Source organism: Thunnus thynnus, chromosome 1 (assembly GCF_963924715.1).
Source record: "Thunnus thynnus chromosome 1, fThuThy2.1, whole genome shotgun sequence".
Lineage (NCBI taxonomy): Eukaryota > Metazoa > Chordata > Actinopteri > Scombriformes > Scombridae > Thunnus > Thunnus thynnus.
In genome coordinates, this window is record NC_089517.1 from 32,724,040 (window position 1) to 32,742,808 (window position 18,769).

The 18,769-nt window shown below is 38.6% G+C and overlaps 1 protein-coding gene across 1 annotated transcript in view; it reads right to left on the bottom strand.

The window, feature by feature from the left end:
- Positions 1-18,769, bottom strand: part of LOC137187113 (myocyte-specific enhancer factor 2A-like) — a 47,163-nt gene that overhangs the window by 17,843 nt on the left and 10,551 nt on the right. The window contains exons 3-4 of the mRNA XM_067595951.1: positions 7,890-8,077; positions 1,788-1,991 (exon numbers count right to left, since the gene is read on the bottom strand). Of these exons, the coding sequence (XP_067452052.1) occupies positions 1,788-1,991; positions 7,890-7,943 (258 nt within the window). The 5' untranslated portion in view covers positions 7,944-8,077. The remainder of the gene's footprint in view (positions 1-1,787; positions 1,992-7,889; positions 8,078-18,769) is intronic.

Below are 18,769 nucleotides of genomic sequence, written 5' to 3' on the forward strand. Positions count from 1 at the left end.
GAAAGATCAAGTAGCTGCTACAAAGTTTTTTGCTATTGCCTGCAAATTCATGAAGAGAATATTAGTGAAGTCCATTTTGTATGAGCTGTGCTAAATCTCACCATGAGTAAACAAAACAAGACACTGACGAGGCAGAAATGTTCCGCTGTTATGTTGAAGTGTATGTCTTTCCACCCACTCAACAAACATATCTGGCATGTTTAGATATTAAAATGAACAAACCATCATAATTAAAGCTGCTACACATTTACACTTTCATTTTTTTCTCTCTTTTTGCAACAATGCCGATTGCTAAAATTAACTCGACACACTTTAACTATACCAAAGTGTAAGCATGTATACCGGAAACAGCTACTTACCAGAGAACCATGATTGTTGTACCAAACCTTGTCACATTTTGGGTACAGTAAGTTAACCACCTTGCCAAATTCAGTAATTCTTAAAACACCAAGAAATTTTCTTTTCTTTATATTCTGTTTTTCACTGCTTTGGATGTTCTAATTTTAATATTTAGTTATAATTAGTTAATTGTTTTATTGTTTTTATTTCATTTTATGATGGGCCTCAATCTTGCCTCAGGCGCCAGTAAGGTTTTATCAAACTGAAGTCCTGACAGTCTCTTAAAAATGCTATTGTTCTTGTGCTATTGCTGTCAGTCAGCATTCAATTACCCAATTGCCTCAGTTGCTACATGACCAGTATCACGTACTGTATATTGATCCTTGTGCAAGTGCACTCCTCTAATTTTCACTGTCAACAGTGAACACATCTTTCCTACAGGATGTGCTAATTTCAAGCCATAATGGAAAACAGCCGCATCCCTGTTAATCACTCCAGCCTCGACTACATTACAGCTGGTCCTGACTGACAGTGATACAGGTACTGGTGGTTTTCAGTTGCATTTGTGTTGTAAATCAAGTTTAATATTATTGTGTTTCCACTGGTGAAACAGAACATCTGATATGTGTTTAATATTTCATATACTCTATTGTAAACAAAAAAGAAAATAAGACAGTATTGCAGGCAGCAACCGCAACTGAAGTTCTTCTGAATCCTCTGCTGTTACTCTTTCTAGGAATTAATCTGTCTAAAACACGAACTGCAGTCATTTCCTTCCTCAATCCTCTAAATGGATGCTCACAGCCTAAGAGCCTTCAAAACAAATACTGCAGGATTTTCAACCATGATGAGAAAGTGAAGAATATGAGTGTGAATCCTCCATAATATGGATTACATTGTCAAGATCTCTCTCACTCTCGTTCCTTCTGGCTGATTATTTCCTCTCATGCATTGTCTACTTTTCCCCTTTCTCCATTACGTTTTTTTTAAATGTTTTTTTCTTTCTTTTCTGCTAAGTCTGTCCATGGATTAAAATGAGGCTCACTTAGTAATTCACCAGGCGTGAATGCAATCTTTTGAACTTTGATCAAATGACAAAAACTATCAAATATTATATCTTTTCTATTTTATCTATATATCTTTCCCATTGATGCAAAACAGGCAGTTGGATGTAATGCATATTTGCATTTAGCTGGCACTCACAACCCTATTTACACCAAGTGCAACTGTAGAATAAGCTCCAATGGACAACCCACCGAAAGTAAGAAGCTGAAAGAAGTTCATGTTTTCTCTACACAAACAGGCTCTTGCATAAGACTGTACTGATGACCTTATTTGGTTAGGTCAAAGCTCTCTAATGACAATGGTAGCGCTGACATTATGGCATGATAGAGACTAGTATTTGTCTCCACTCGACAAAATCAAACCTATTTGACACTGCCACTCACCTCCACAATGTCAGAGTTGGTTCTGCTCTCATGTGGTTCATTGTACTCAGTGTATTTCAGTAGGACTTTGTCCATGTCGGTGCTGGCATACTGAAACAGCTTGTTGGAGCTGTTGAAGATGATGAGGGCGATTTCACAGTCACACAGAACACTCAACTCATAGGCCTTCTTCATCAGACCAAACTTCCTCTTCATGAAAGTCACCTGGAAAGACAGAAACCAAGGATCAGTCTAGTTTACTTCAACTATCTAGAGAAGAACAATGAGGAGAGCTTGACTACGGTAAACTGGGAACTATCACACAACTCAGTCCCTGTTCAGGGAGAACAAAATGGATGAGGCTCATTCTTTCTTCTTTGGATTTGCCAGTGTTCTGGTTTTACAAAATACCTTTGGCAGTGCAAAAGCTCTATAGTTAAACACCTAATTGCATTTTTAAATTAATTCCAAATTGTGATAGAAAAATCTGTCGCTCATTAGCATATTATTCCAATTTTTCTCTTCATTTTTTATTACTTAAAGCATAATCTGAGCTGGATGCCAAGGGGGTTTACACAAAATCCTCCCCAATTCAACAAAAAATATTTGCTGTAAACTGAGGTGAGGAGTTTCTTCTTTCATCATTACAGCTGCTGATTGTACCCCGAACTACTGACACGGCACATGTCAGTATGAGCCACTGGCACAAGATCACTGAAATACACAAAGTCAGTAGCCTAGAGAGATAATAGATGATGACTAAAAATGTGTTTCAGTCACACAGGGAAGGAAAAGGGAGGAGAGGAGGCATTGAGGCAGGTTCCTGTGGGGTAACTTCCCAAAAGAGTGTGGCAATACGCTGGAAATTTGCTTCAACTGGAATTCCACTGATTGAGTGGACGGGAAATGTGTGTGGGGAAAACAGTAAAGTAATGTTTTCCACTTCCTTAAAGACACATATTATGCAAAATGCACTTTTTCATGTATTTTCAACATGAATATGCGTTAACGGTGTGTCTAGAGACCCCAAACTATGAGAAAAGTCCATCCTCTCTCTTTTTCTCCTGCTCCATCTTTCAGTAAATGTGTGTGGGAAAAACGGTAAGGTAAGTTATGTTTTTCACTCCCTTAATGATTACAATGAAGGTGTTCAGCCTTTATAGTAATCATATTCCCTGAAAGTACATATACTGTTAGCAACTGCCCTGCAGATTTAATATTAAAAAAACTAAATTAATCCTAAAATCAATTTTTTTGGAGTGGACCATTTACAGCTCACAGTAAACTCACACACAACCCACATATCACATGTTGATCATATTCTCTCATCCCTTTTTTGGTGTGTAGTTAACTCCCCGCAGTGAGTCATCTGTATTCATGTGGCTACGTCTTCCTTCCATTGCTTCTGGGATCCTGACTCTTTCATCACGTATCTAGAAGCTTCCTTTGACTCTCACATTGTTGTATGCCTACAAAGATCTCCAGCAATCTGGAATATCAGGTGTATTTCTTGTAGTCCTGCTTCATGTTCTTACATTTCCACACATTCACAGTTACTGTAGCTCTGCAGCTCAACCACTGTCCTACTGTTGGCTGCCGAGCAGTTTCTTATTCCTCTGACTTATTCACTGTTACCAACGTGAAATGTAATTGTTATAGGGATGATAACTGCTTCTAAAAACAGTCCAGCAGGGCACAGTAATTTGCATTTTGAGTAGATATATATTCTGTCCACAGTTGATTGACAAATGTTTTTCCATTCTCAGTGTTTCCAAAGGTTTGAGTTGGTGTCCTGCCAAATCTTGCATTTCACTGAGGGAAGTCTAAATTGCCCTATAAACACCAGTTGGAAGAGGGGTTGGGAAAAGCTGGAATCTCCTCATCAGTCTGAACAGTGGTGTTTTAAGCAACCCTGACTCTATTTTAGAAGAAAAACACCACTACTCTCCCATATTTTTCAGTTCTTCTTCCACTTAATTGCTCCTAAAATGAAAAAAAATGAAAGAACAAAAAAAAATCCTCTACACCTTGGTGCTGTACATCTCATTATTTTACATGGCACCTCCCCACTATCACTTTGGCCTCAGTAGAAGTCAGATGACAGATTTATCATTGTTGTCCAGTAAAAAGCATTTATCTTTGGTGGAGGATCAGACAATTCTTCTACATTGTAGACTAAAAAAAATGATCTTGAATTTTCCAAAGAATTTTTTTTTTAAAAAAAGCATTGATTGTTCTGTGATAGCTATTCAATGAATTTATAATCAGTTACTACCTCGGTCATTGTTGGTGACCGTATCCACCGTTCCTGCGTAGGATTCAAATGGCCTACCTACACACAACTAAGGGTGTGGGTTTGGTTTTAACTTTGGATATTTTTTGTTGGACGGCTGAAATAATTATGTATGTGTTCTTGCTCTCTATCACTCTTTTCTCTTTTATAGGCGCATGTGCACACACACATACACACATAAAGAGCCTGACTCTGCAAAATGTTTACTTTACTGAATATGCATTTGCTGACTTGCCTTAAACTGGACTTGTATCATACTATATAACTTATAACTATGAAAACAGATCATAGACTGTCATAATAAATGTTACAATAAAATAAATGTATAGAAGCTTGTAGCTAATGTGCTGCTCTGTAACTCGCTGCTGAGAGGTTTTCAAACCTCACCTGAGATTCTGTCCTTCTTTCAGTTTGTGGATTTGGGCGACACAACTCAAGAGTCTCATGACAGAGCAACAGTGATGCTCAAACCTTTAAACCATCTCAAAAACTTCTATTTGTAGTATTTTTCATTTAACTCCTGAACTTATGGCTAGATCTTTCACTATTACATCAGCGCTCACCTGAGAGGCTGCAGATCACCTGTCTGTATGTCTCTGTGCTGCTCAGGCTGCTGCTGACAGGATTTTCTGTCTTCATGACACATACACAATAATAACTCTGCTCTTGATCCACTCATGGAAAGGGGAGAGATGGCATTAAAAAGTAAATATTTCTCCCACTAATTTCAAAGATGAATGTTTGGATTGATTACAGAACATTTTATTAACTAAGCTCAGCTGTTACTGACACTTTGGTTCTTCTTTAAAAAGGACCAGATGTCTTAATTTGCTTTTGGGAGGAATTCTCACCAACAGTAATAAAGTTATTTAATTAAATAGCATGTCTGAGCATCAATCGCAAATTAGCTACAACACCTAACGCCTGAAATTAAATATAATATCAAATGATGTTAGTTTTCCAGTGAAGTCATTTCAATTCTGTGACATTTGGAACATTTAAATTATAAATACTAACCGCTTCAGATTCTCCAGCTTACTGACTCCACTGCTGCTGCTGCTAGTCAACAATGCGTACAGCTTGAAGTTGAGGGTTGCCAGATAATTAGGTCAAATATACCCCATATCCTGCTCTTTCACTCTTTATCATAATAGTGCACTTATGTGCAGAAAACACACAAACCTGGCAACTCTGCAGAGATCTTACTGTTAACATTATGTGGAGTTAAAGCAGCTAGATTGTTTGAGAGTGAAAATATTGGTAAATGGGAAAATTCAGCAACACCTACCGTCCCTACCCAAATACACGCCAATTCACACAAGTGATTCACCTGAAATGATCATGCATGCAATCCAGTGTTATTGTTTTTCTTGCTGATATCAGGCTCACTGTTTACTGTTCACTCTCCAAATGCCATGTCAGAGCTGTTGTAAGTTACTGCTAATGCAAACCAAACATCTCTTTATAGTTCTACTCAGGGCTTAATAATTAATCGAAATTTTATTGAAGTCGCAATATGACCTATTGCAATTTTCAAATCACAGGAGGTACAATATTTGTTAAAGGAGAAATGTGTGTCAAAATCTAATTTTAAATTAAATATTGTCTTGCTGCAGAGATGTCCTTGCCTACACATCATATTATACAGACTTAAGAAAACATCTTTGTTTGGTATGTTTGTGGTATGTTTTTCAGTGAAAATGAGAATAATGATGTAAAAATTATCATCTAATATCGAAAATCATTGCACTTGCCATATTAATCAAAATAATTGCAATTATATATTTTTTCAAAATCATTCAGCCCTACTACTAGATCACATTAAAAACATTAAATTGGCGAAGCATTGCTGTTACCACCAGTAGTTACTGGGTTTGCCATATCAACCAGGACTGAACTCTTATAGGCTATATTATAATTTTTTTTTTTTTTTAAATGTTGCCCGTACTTCCTGGGGAGTTGACATGTTTGAAAAACATGGTTTTCATTGAAGAGCGACAATATACAGAATGTAAAATGTAGGCTATATAAGCCAAAGTATTTCAGATGTTGGGTTAAATGTGTAGAACATGGTGACGTACAGCCTCTCCCTATTTGGAGGCTTTTACCCAGAGAACCATTATATGCATGAAAGCACTGTGGCTTTTTATATTTTATAGCACAGAAAGCCAGATAGGGAAACATAAGATCCGTTAACAAGTCATTTAGTGTCTTATTTATCATAAAACTATATTTTACTTAAAGCATTTTAACATTTTACTGGTGGGGGTGATATGATGTCACTTGCTTGCAGTGGAATTTATTTTTTTTCAGAAATGTCGGAGCGAAGATGTTCCTGTAACACCACACGTTCCAGCAAGGGAGGAAAGGCTGCATCAGATTACCAACCAAGTTCATGTTTTGCAGTAAATGCTGCATCTCATTATCAAGATGAGATGAAAGTGGTGGGTTGCAGTTTTCACAGTTCATGTTAGTTGGCAAAGGGTTTTTTTTACATTTGCCATTTACATGATGTTTATCATTATATTCATTATTTCTTGTGTATGACTTGCAAATAGGTTTCTGTGCAAAGAGATAACAAAGAACTACTTGTACCCCTTTGAGAATATATGTCTGCTAATAGCTGGGACATCGCTGGTACATCTACACTATTGTCAATACTATATATTCTACACAGCGTGTAACAGTGTGATCGTTTGAAAAAGAGGAACAGAAGCTAAAACACTTGATGCACTTGACAAACAAAGTGAGAACGCAAACCAACCTCTCAAAATAGAGTACATGAACCTAAATATACAGCTGGCTCCAGTGATAGTGCACACCCGACAGCCGAGGTAGTGTCTATCTAAAAATGCTTCAGCCAAGACAACCAAACATCAAATATAAACATCATCCCAGATATTTATTTTCCAGCCACATCCCTATTTCCAGCGCCTGCGTCTTCCTTCCAGACAGGCTGGTATTTGTTGTGCTGTTGGGGGTGATATATATAGAGGAGACAGACAGAGAGGGATTCCAGTGGGCAGCAGTGTGGCTGCGCAAGGAGACGGCGAGGAGAGAAGGCCACTGTGTGTCCCTAACACTGACCCACCCTGCTAATGACAGGGTGCCGTCCGGACCCAACTAACCCCAAATTACTGCCCTCGCCACCAGCTGTGACCACTGCACTCTCAAAAGTAAAACGACATAGAGGAATCTTTGGGAGTTTTTCAGATTGCCAACATAGAGGATGCACAGAAGGTTCCTTGAGGGACTCCTTCACAAAGTGTTCTTAAACCTATTGATGCTTGCAGATATATCTAATATTTGGTCTATAAGGAACTCTGTACAGCTCTTGAAACTTTGCTTGTTGGTCCTTTGGATCTTGGGATAAACGCAGTATATTCCTCGTTGTTAGAGTGGGATCTTAGGATCCCACACATCAACGCATAAATGATCATGAAACCTTAACAAAACATCAGAAAATATGAAGATAAATATTGTTTTCCACAGCAGAAATATACAGTATGTTTCTGTATGGACGCGTGAAAGATTTTACATTGTAATTACAGGGAATCAGACCATATACAGCACTGTATTCCCACAGGCAATCTTTTACCCATACATTGTTGTGCAGAGAACAAACAACACATGCTTCTTCTATAGGGCATGTACTCCTTATATGGCTCATAACAATCTTTAAGTGTGAGACTGACCCTGTATCTCAGGGCCTCCTTGCTCTGCCAATTTTGACAGCACCCATAACAATAGAAAGACTACATTAAGCTAATAGACTGTATAGGTTACTGTACTGTAAGTGGCTTTAAGTATACAGCTAAACAGACACTGACCTGTCGATTCCTCTCATCGACGATCCGAGTGATCTGTATTTTCTTCCTCCCCATTGCCAAAACAACTTCCAATAACAGCTGAAGAAGAATATCAGTGGGGTCCAGGTAGTTGAGAGTTCAAGCGACAATCCTTAACACATAGTCCCACTGGCAGCTCTGTTACTCCAACATCAGCTTGGCATGGCTTCCTGAAAGAGAACAAGAAAGAGAGTCATCTTCATACCACTGTTGGATAGAACAAACACATTCAAACTCTTGCACAAAGCACTTCCATGGATTTCAAAACAGAATCACTTAACAAAAGGTCAGAGTTAGCTTGCATCTATATTTGCCAAAGTGAGGTTGTTTACAAGATACAAGGTAACATCAAGAAATACAAGTCAGTATTCGGACACAACATCTTTACACTTATGGATGGACAGCAACTCAACTGATAAAAAGAAAACGTCTATACAGTTTGATTTGGGCTGTTGGTTGGAGACACATACACACTTATTTTCCTAATTATTTCAAATGGTTATGTGCCAAAGATAACTGTGCTAAAGACTTTAATATTGCCCTCTATGTCAACATGGTTACACCTGAGGGGTCATTCCTGTAATGAGTCTTTCTTATTTGGTCTTTTCCTTGTACATTTGGTATTCCCCTGCCCTGCAGTCTTTGTCACTGCTAATTCCACTATTCTGGTAAGGAAACAACTGCTTTTCCTTTTTGTTCTTGACAGGTTCTTCCAAAGTACTTTTGGTCTCAGAACTCCTTTGTTTTGAAATTGACTATTGGATCTACATCAAACACATCAAGAAGGACACAAGAGCACACAAACTGACAAAGAACAAGAGCCTGAACTCCAGTTAAATCCTTGCTCCCTCTCCTATTTCCCCACGCACCTTGTCTAGCTGGCTCCAAACTCTATTCCACAACAGCTCTCCTTCATGTGCACCAACATGAACATTCAGCCCTGCAGTCTTCACTGAACTCGTCTCTTGTCTCCCGCTCTCTCCTCCTGCAGGAGTGCCCACCTGCTTTGCTGTGTCCCTCCTTTCCTCAGCCTCAGTGTTTCTGAGCCCTGCCTTCCCCCAGAGCTTCTTAGCTCTTTCCTAATCTCATCTGATCTGGGAGGAGGCAGAGAGTGAGGCGAAGCCAGGCTTTATCCTAACCCTCCCTGGATTACTGCAGCATGTGGAGCCCAGAGCTGAGCCACCAAACCCCTACTGCAGACCCAGTTCACAGGGCTGGGAGATCGGACAAATACATTTGTCACTCACCAGTGAAAACTCATTGCTGATGTTTCCTGATTTAAACGACCTCTATAGTTGATAAAAGATTATACAATTGTGTGCTCTTCATCTAAAAGCCCAATACAGCAAATAAATGAATAAATAAAATTAAATACAAAATCCCTTCCTCTATTTGAGTGATTGTTTCAGAGCTTCCTATTGAGAATACACTGCCTCCTCATGTTTCATACTTCCCCTTTTTTTGTCCTTGAACATTTAAAAACTAAGTTACATGTAATGACAACTGGTTTGCAGGAGTTTGCACGCTTTCGTCTAACCCTTCCAGTTCACAACCAGCCCAGATCCCAGCTGGCCCTGCCAAGTCAGCTCAGGATACACATTGTAACCGACAAAGACTCCTAGCATTTTTGGGATTTAAAGGTCACAAGGATTTATCTGTTTTACAATCTGGATGGTTTGATGGGAAGACACAAATATTTTGAAAAGAGACGAAAAAAAATCCTTTCCATCACTCTCCCATGTGGCTATTTCCATGAGAAAAATAGATGAAAGACTCTTATTCTCTGTTGTCTGTGGTCTTGAGCAGTGGTTTATTTTAAATGGTAAGTTCAAATCCAATCAAACCTGAATCCTTGTAGAAGTGCTCTGGTTTAGTTAGAAAAGCCCTTGAAAAAGCAGAAAGCACTTTCTTAGCACATCTCTAACATACATGATTTGGGTTTAACCAATCGGGCGTTGCATTGATGGATTGATAATAATGCATAAAAACTAAAAACTAAATAAAATCTCTCTGGCTACAGCAGCAATCGATTTAAACACTTATATAATAACTGAAATTAAATCAAAACTACCCCTTCTTATGCCAGTATGGACAACTGGTACAGCAACGACTGCTACAATGTTTTTTAACATTAAGGCCTCTGGTGCCACAACATCTCTTATGACTGCTGAGAGAAATGTGAGGTTACACACACACATTAACACACACATGTGGGAATTTGGTTTAAGTCGTATAATTTTGTTTTTAATACTGTGTCGAAGATATCTTATCTTTAGATCTTGAGGTTTTTAACAGTAGTCTTTCTGTTGGATAATACTGTTAAACTGTAAGAGTGTGACATCTTCAGTGTTTGGTGTCACATTACAATATCTAGTGAAATACTGTAATAGAAATAATACCTTCTGTGTCTTACTTTATGTTGAAATGGTAATTCTGCTGTTTGTTTTTCACTTTGTGGAGTAAGAATTGTTTCACAGTATTGCACATGTTTACTTAATAATATACAGTTTTGGCTCTTTGTGACTAGATTGAATAATGGTTTCCAAAATAATATATAATTGAAAAGGGAAACCAACACAGTAATGGTTTGTTCTGGTTATCACTGGTTGTCCAGAGTGATACTATAGACAGTATCTAGTATATAGGCTTATATGCAAAATATAGACAATGAAAATAAAATACAAATTTACCAACTGTTTATTTACATTTTTGTAACACTTAATCCGTGCTGCAGACTGCAACAGTCTGTGGAGCAACAACGGAGCCTGTTCTACATCTTTCGTACATGTGCTTCCCAGACAAGCTGTCCTGATCAATGCAGATGTAATATGTTACTATGGCAGAAACTCTAACTGCCTGATGTGAAAATCAATTTAACCCAGGCTGCAGCAGCCAGTGCTCACACAAACATCTACAGTGCTGAGCTACGTGTGCACTATCATCTCATTCCAAAATGAGACATTCAAAATCAAAAAATCACACCTAGTATAATACAGTATGAAAGTATTCTGACTAAATCATATGATCACAGATCCAATCTTCTTGAGTCTCTTTATATTTTTGCATAATTAAGTTTTGTCTTTTAGTTTATAAAATCATAACAGTTGTAAAGAATGGATTCAGGTTTTTACACAATATCAATTTGATCCATTTACTGGACATATATCATTTCACAAGTACACTTTCTATAATTGTTTTGTTTCCAAAGCTTGTAAATGTATCAAACATCTATGAAACACAACTGTGGTTTTCTAATCTATACTTGCTCTGACTTCTCATGCTTCACTTTAACTTCAAAATACACCCCCTCTCTGGATGTATCCTTAACAAGAAGTGCTAAGCCCTCGGAGCGAACCTCGCAGCCAAACGCTCTCCTCTTTATCTCACCCATGAAATCCAATTCCTGTGGATCTTTGGAAGCGTGACCATGCTTTGTGAGAGTGTGAAACACACTTTTCCAAGGTTGGATTGTACAGGACTTTATATCTGTTATGCCTATACAATAGCAGAATGTCACTTATTGTTGTTTTGGTAAATGGAGCCTAATGGAGTTTCCATCTAACACTTTTCTGCACATAAACTACACTGTACTTTGTACACAACTGCATGGAGAGCAGAACATGGTTTTTTCGCTGTTTGCTAAAAAACAGTATTTCTGATGACTTAATCAATAAATGCTTTGCAATGTTTTACCTCCACTTACAGGACCAGTGTGTAAGATTTAGGGGGATCTATTGGCAGGAATATTGGCAGAAATGTAATATAATATTCATAAGTATGTTTTAATTAGTGTATAATCCCATGAAAATAAGTACCGTTGTGTTTTTGTTACCTTAGCATTAGCCCTTTATATCTACATAGGGAGTGCGTCCTCTTCCATGTAGGCTGCCATGTCGCACCACCATGTTTCTACAGCAGCCCTGAACAGACAAACCAAACACTAGCTCTAGAGAGGGCCTTTCATGTTTTTCGCGAGTTTTGTGGCCACTGTAGGTTCTCCTACATGCTTGGAAGGGGAGGGGAAGGGGTATTCAGTTGGTTGCAATCTGCAAGCTCACCGCTAGATGCCACTAAATCCTACACACTGGTCCTTTAAAGATATTTACAATTTGAGAAAGTGAAATCTATGCACACTAAGTATTTCGCTAACATGAACATGTTTGTGGTAGGTTTAAAGGAAGAGCCCAAGTTGTGTGAAATATGTTTATTCACTTTCTTGTAAAGACTTACTTGAGAAGACTAATACCACTCTCATACTTGTGTGTTAAATATGAAGCTGAATCCATCTTTTCATCTTTTTCCCCCTTTTCCAGTCTTTAATATAAGCTGGAGCTTAATTTTTAGGGAAAATAGAGAGCGTAGTATATTGGTATTTTCATCTCGCTAATTTTCCCAAAATGTCAACGTATTCCTTTAAAATAATTCCTTAATTTTAAACTACAGTTGTGACTATATAATTGATTGATATACTGACCCAGTTCCTCTTAATACATTTTTTCCCCAATGCATTAAATGCAGGGGATTTAACTTAAAGATAAAATCAGCATGTGGTCAAACCACAGAAAATATTCATTACCACAGAATGATTACAGCAGTATTAGACATGGTTTAACAAAGTAAAACTTCTCCAGAAAGTCAGCTTCCTGTTCACTCTAACAATGACAGTACTTCCTGTTTCATGACCTGTCTCTCTGGTGATGAAAGATGAATTCCCCCTCCCAACCACCACCACCCACACACATCAGCATCAACATTTTTCTCACTCAGCAGAGAAAAAATGTAATGTCTTTGGTCACTATAAGTCTGTCTGACTTATAGTGACCAAAAAAGCAGAATAAACTTGAGTTCTTACTGTACACGTCACCAACAAGTAACCAATACACAAGAAGTCAAAGATTCAGACGTCACTTCTGTCCCACAGAACAAATCATTCCTAGAGGTTCTGCTATATGTTATGGACAACAATTACCTTTTAGTAACTGGAGTAAAAAGCATAACCATAAAAAATACAATGTTGGCGCTATGTAGTTTTTATTTTGGTTTGTGAGCAAAAGAAGGAAAGATGGGGCAACACACAGATGAAGTGGTAAGATGATGAGATAATGTCTCATGAAGATATGGAGCACAGTGTGCCAACAAACCCGCCCCCCTATCCAGTGTTTCCCCCAGGATATTTTTCAGCAGCGGTGCTGTTGTGCGCCCACACAGCCCATGACGCCAGGACCTCTATTTGCACACACCAGAAGTGACATGACTTCAAACTACCTTAGAACTGTTTCAGATAGGTTTATTGGTATTCATAGAGTCATGTGTGTTTTAATATACAGGAGCTTTTGACACCAAAAGGCCTCTGGAGGCCAAGATAGCTATAGTTGTAATAAACGTCAAAGAATGAAATGCCTCAGCAAAGTCGGGGGGGGGGGTTTGGTGGTTCTCACCCAAGAAAATTTGATGTTTTTGACTAAAAACTATGTATGTGCACATCATTTTGGACCATTATCATTACAGTATTTAGCTATAAAAAAACAACACAGGTTGTAGTTTTTCACAGTACACTCAGACAGGAAGAAACGAGAAACAAATATGCTCACTGATAAAGTAAGCGCTATGTCCTAAAGTAATCCTACTTCAGAACAGGATTAAAATTGATTTATATTTTTAATATAACTAAATATTGTTTCTAGAGCAGCAACAGTAATGTTTATGACAGCAAAGTTACCATATAAACTCAATAATATCTCACTGGAAACAAATCTAAAATGTCAATAAAATAAATAATATTCCTGACATCAAAATACTGAATCAAGTTTAGGACTGAAGAACTTAAACATCATTCAGCATCAGTCAGTCATCCGTTCCTCCTCCCTCTGCTGCTGATGTGATTCACTGCCTGTTACCACTGGTAGAGGGAGGGGGGAGATGAGCCCCACCCTCAGTCAAACACCTACACAGATAGCAATTCCCATTAGCTCATCGCTAGCTCCAGTCAGCTGCTCAAGGCAGAGGAAGTGGTTTGCGTTTGTTGTGATTATTATGTACGATGTGAAATTTCAGCTGTGGCGTTTATCATTTAGCAGCAGTGCTGCACTGCTCTTGAATGAATATACGCAGGGGAAACACTGCGATCCCTGAGGATTCACTTTGATTAAATTTAAACATTTGCAGCATTTAAGGGAATTATTCAACATTTTGGAAAATAATTTGCTTCTTTTCACTCTCATATCTGTCCATTAAATATGAAGTCATAACCATGCTTAGCTTAGCTTAACATAAAGACTAGAAGCAGTGGGAAACAGCTAGCCTGGCTCTGTCTAGGGATATAAAATCAATTTCACTCCAGTTTTCAGAGTCAGATTTAGAGGTGCGGGTAGAATTTTCTTACCTGCGTTCAGCTTTCTCCCTTCTTCAAGTCTTAGTACTTAGCTAAGCTAAGCTAAACTAACTGGCTGCTGGCTCCAGCTTCATATTTAGCATACAGACAGAGTGGTACTGATCCTCTCATCTAACTTTCTACAAGAAAGTGAATGAGCGTATTTCACAAAATGTAGAGCTACTCCTTTCTCCTCCTCTGTCTTCTTTTAGAGAAATCAAGGCAAAGCATGCTGCTTTTAAGTGATACAGAGGAAACTGCTGGAATAACCTAATTAGTTAAAATCAGTGTGTTAAAAAGTTGTAACAGTTTCAAACTTTTTTGAAGCAATAAAAAACACTGACTGAAGTTGTCCTAATTAGCTTTTCAAGACTTTAACACATAGTGAGGTTTGTTCAACTTGCGCTAATTGTTAAAGTGTTACCTTTAACCTTTCAAACACTCAGGAAAATATTCTTCCACTTGTTCTTCGGATAATGGCTTGACATTCTTTCAGTTACCCTCCAAATCCGTACAATACACATACAAATACCATGCACTGCCTGTTTTAGAATCCAGTCTGCAAGAAAATACGGCAGGGCGCCTCTGACACTGGCCTGTTGAGCCCAATAAACGGGGTCAACAATAAAACTTAAATAACAGCAAATTCTAAAAGACTGTTACAACATCATAAGCACTAATTAACAGCCGCTTTAAGTATCTTCTCATGTAAAGAATAAACAAAGTCAGAGCTGTTGAAGGTTAATCATGCTGGGTCTTAACAGCACCAGGTTGTTTTCAGTACAAAGCAGCGCAGAGTAATTGGCAACCCTTTCATCCCTCCTCCTCATTAATGACCATGGGTTCATCTCTAATTGTGTTGACCCCATTGTGACCTCTGCTCCAGTCACTCCAGCAGTGGATCAATGCGGCTTCAAGTTGATTCTACCCAGCATTCACCACCAGTCTTCTGCCACCAGTAGAATAAAGAAACCACTGTCTCCAGTACATGCAAGAGTGAACATCATTTTGGTTCGGAAGATTATGGAGCTGATGATTGTCACCATGATTGTCAGTGTGGACACAATCATGGTGAGATTTATGGTCAGTTCCTGGAAGATGAAAGAGTTTTTGTTTCAACGCTGTTTGCAAAAGTGTTCAAGACTGATGACACAGATTACATTCCTTCTTCGTATCTTTACCTTCCCTGCAGCTTTGCTCATCTCCTTACTCTCCTCTACTTCCTTCATCCTATAGCAGCTTATTTGCATCGTATCCATCAGCAGGGAAAGAGAGGCTCTCTTGCTCAAGGCAAAACGAGGCGGACTGATAGAAGATTCTTCTTCACCCCGCGGCAAGCACGGACATTCTTTGAAGTTCTTATAAATGGAGTTTTTATAAAAGTTCTTAGGGGAACTTATACATGATAAACAGGCGGGCTACGTGGTGGACCTGCTCCCTGAGGGAGGCGGAGTGAGATCAGGCTTGTTTACTGGCTGTAGTGTTTAACACTTCCCTGTTTACAGTAGCACTCAATGCGCTGACCCTCCCCACATGCCAAGTTCTGAATATGAGTTTTCTTTGATGTAGGGGAAGCGAATGACAATTTATGTAAAAACATAATGCAGTTGAAGCTACTTAAAAGAACCAGCGATTAAATTAGCATTTCCTTATGCAAATGATGCTCTGGCACAATGCACAGTCTTTGAATAAGCAGAAGTTAATACGCATGTCACTACCAGCAACAACGGCTGCAAATGAGTCTCCTTGTGAATCTGTCCAATGACAAAACCTTTCAGTGAATATACCACTTCACCCTTTTCCTCTTTAGCTTATTAAGACAGGAACATAGGTTTCATAGCAAGACAGGAACAAGGAAACCAAGTACTGCTGTTGTCTGCTGCCGGGCACGAACTGTGATTAATTCATCATCCAGAGTCAGACAGGCTAGCCTCTGGTATCATGCAGCCTGAATATCGACGCTGGCCCCTGCTGCTCTGCAGGTCACTGAGCTAATGAGTTTTTTCCTGAAATGTAATAATTAAACTCATCTCCCTCCACCAGCAGCCCAGCCATTTAATGCCAGGCAGATTAGATGGCTTAAACTGTCATCTGCCATACCAACCAACTCCCCAAGTCAGTCAGAAAACTGTGTTACTGTGTTTAGTACAAGCCAGTAACGGAGAGAGATGACAGAACAGAAAAGGCTATGATTGTGTATATGTTTATGTCAAGGCATGATGACAAGAGAAGAAGTAAATCATGTGTTCTGACAAAAAAACACAATCATAAATGTGTGAATTTTACACTCAAATAACCACCTTGTGACATCTGTGGATCTGCATTCACTGACACCCTGTTCTCCTGTGTGCTGCACTGTTACTCACAATCTCCCAGCCTAGTAAAAACTCCAAGACAGCAGTCTGTTCATTTAATTACTGGCCCACTGTGATGTCATTTCATTATTGTGTTGCTTTTATGACAGTGGCAGTGGGATAAGATTTTCCTGTCTCAACACAGAGACACTGATGTCATGCCTGCAACACAGATTGAAACCCAAGCTGCCCAGTAAAATATGGTTCCCCTTCTACACTCTGTTCTTTTCATAAAAACGCTAATTGGTCTTCAGCTGAACCTTCAATACTGACACAATGTGTAGTTTTTTGCTGTCTGCTAGGGTAATGTTTCCTTGCCAAGCTACAATGTCAGCTGTGATACTGAGGTGAAGTGAGCTGGGACTGAAGTGACACAGTCTTGGTTAAATGTCTAATTTCCAAACTGTAATCATGCAACATGTACAGTATATTACTAACAGGCAAGAGAGACCGCAGCTCTGCTGGGCCAATAAAATGAAAAAATGTCCAACCACAACTGGTCTCACTCAATTTCATGTCAAAGACCCCCAAACAGTCTTTCATACATACGACTCCCAAGGTGCATTTCAGCAAGAAACATCCTATCACAAAGCTTAAAATTCTGTTATTCTGCTACAGATTACGGTGTTGAGAAAACTGACAAAAGAATCTGAGTTTAAATCGATTCACTTTTGGATTTTGTGTCAATTTTATATGAACTGAACAGCTGTGGCATTGTGTGTTGTTCACAACTGCAACAACAAAGTGTTTTGAATTCGTTACAGCTCTGATTCACACCTATGACTCACTTCTTCTTCATAACAGTAGAGTATTTAGAGGTGTCCGCCTTGCCAAACAAATGAAAAAAACATTCTCAGAAACAAAATTAAACAATTCAAACTTATAGGATTGTTGCATTATCCAGGAGAGTCATATGTTTCTCTGTTAAGTAATATTGAGGATATCATTAAAAGAAAATTTTGAACAGGCAAATACAGATTGGCTAAAAACACTAAACACTTCACAACTCTGTTGTTAGCATGAAAGCACTCTTGTTTGTTTATTGGTCAGACATAAAAAGATTCATCTGACTTAAGTTCTACTCCACATTTTTCACCCTGGTCATGTGCACCCCCGTGCAATGCCTCCTAGCACCCCAGGGAGGCCCTCCCCACAGTTTGAGACTGGAGCTCTACTGGACTCCAGGGGAGCCCTACACTCCACATTGGGACCATTTCTCTCCAGAACAAAAGTGTCTTGAAAGCAATGCCACAGACTAAGGTGATAGATGTCTTAATATCAATAAAATCAGAAAGTGCTCTCCAATCATACAGTACAGTGACAAACACCACATATATATATATATATATATATATATATATATATATATATATATATATATACTGTAGATCTACACAACCAATCTTCTCTTCTCTCTCCTGCTCTGCCCTCAATGCGGATAAGTTTGCAGAACCACATAACTCGATCACTGAGAAGTATCTGTAGCCTGAGCCCAATCTTTTGATCTACTAAATGATATTATAATGAATTCTTTAACATTTGTGTTTGTTCCTGCTCTCATTGAAATTCTGTGCTTTCAGCAAAGTAATATCTTCCTTTTAATGTTGTGAAGCAATGGTAAGTAGATCTGAGGCCTCTATCCTCAGGGTCCTCTAGGCAATCTCCTACCCCCCTTACACACACACACACACACACACACACACACACACTCCACTACCAGTCTCTCTCTCCGAGATTACTGGGTAAACAGTGGACTCTTTTTCAAGTTGGTATATGTACAGGACAAGTAGAGTTCAGTTGGAGCCATTAAACAAGTCCTTCCACATGCATCCCCCTGTATCAGTGTCACACCAGTGGTGTATGCAGAAGTAACTAAAGTTTCTTCTTGTAAGAGGCATTTCAGACAAGCATACCATGAAAGGAGTGTGCCACTAAAGATTTTTTTATTTGTATTTTAGGTGTTCTGTAAGTAGAGGTATGAGGATGAATAACACAATTAGAATGATAAAGCTTCGATGTACCTTTCAAATGGTGGAAACTTGTATTTGAAGCTTGGTGCTACTTTAACATAGACCAGTTTTAAATCTTCATGGAAATCCATGTGTAGTGTTTGAGACAATGATTGAAGGATCAAGGGA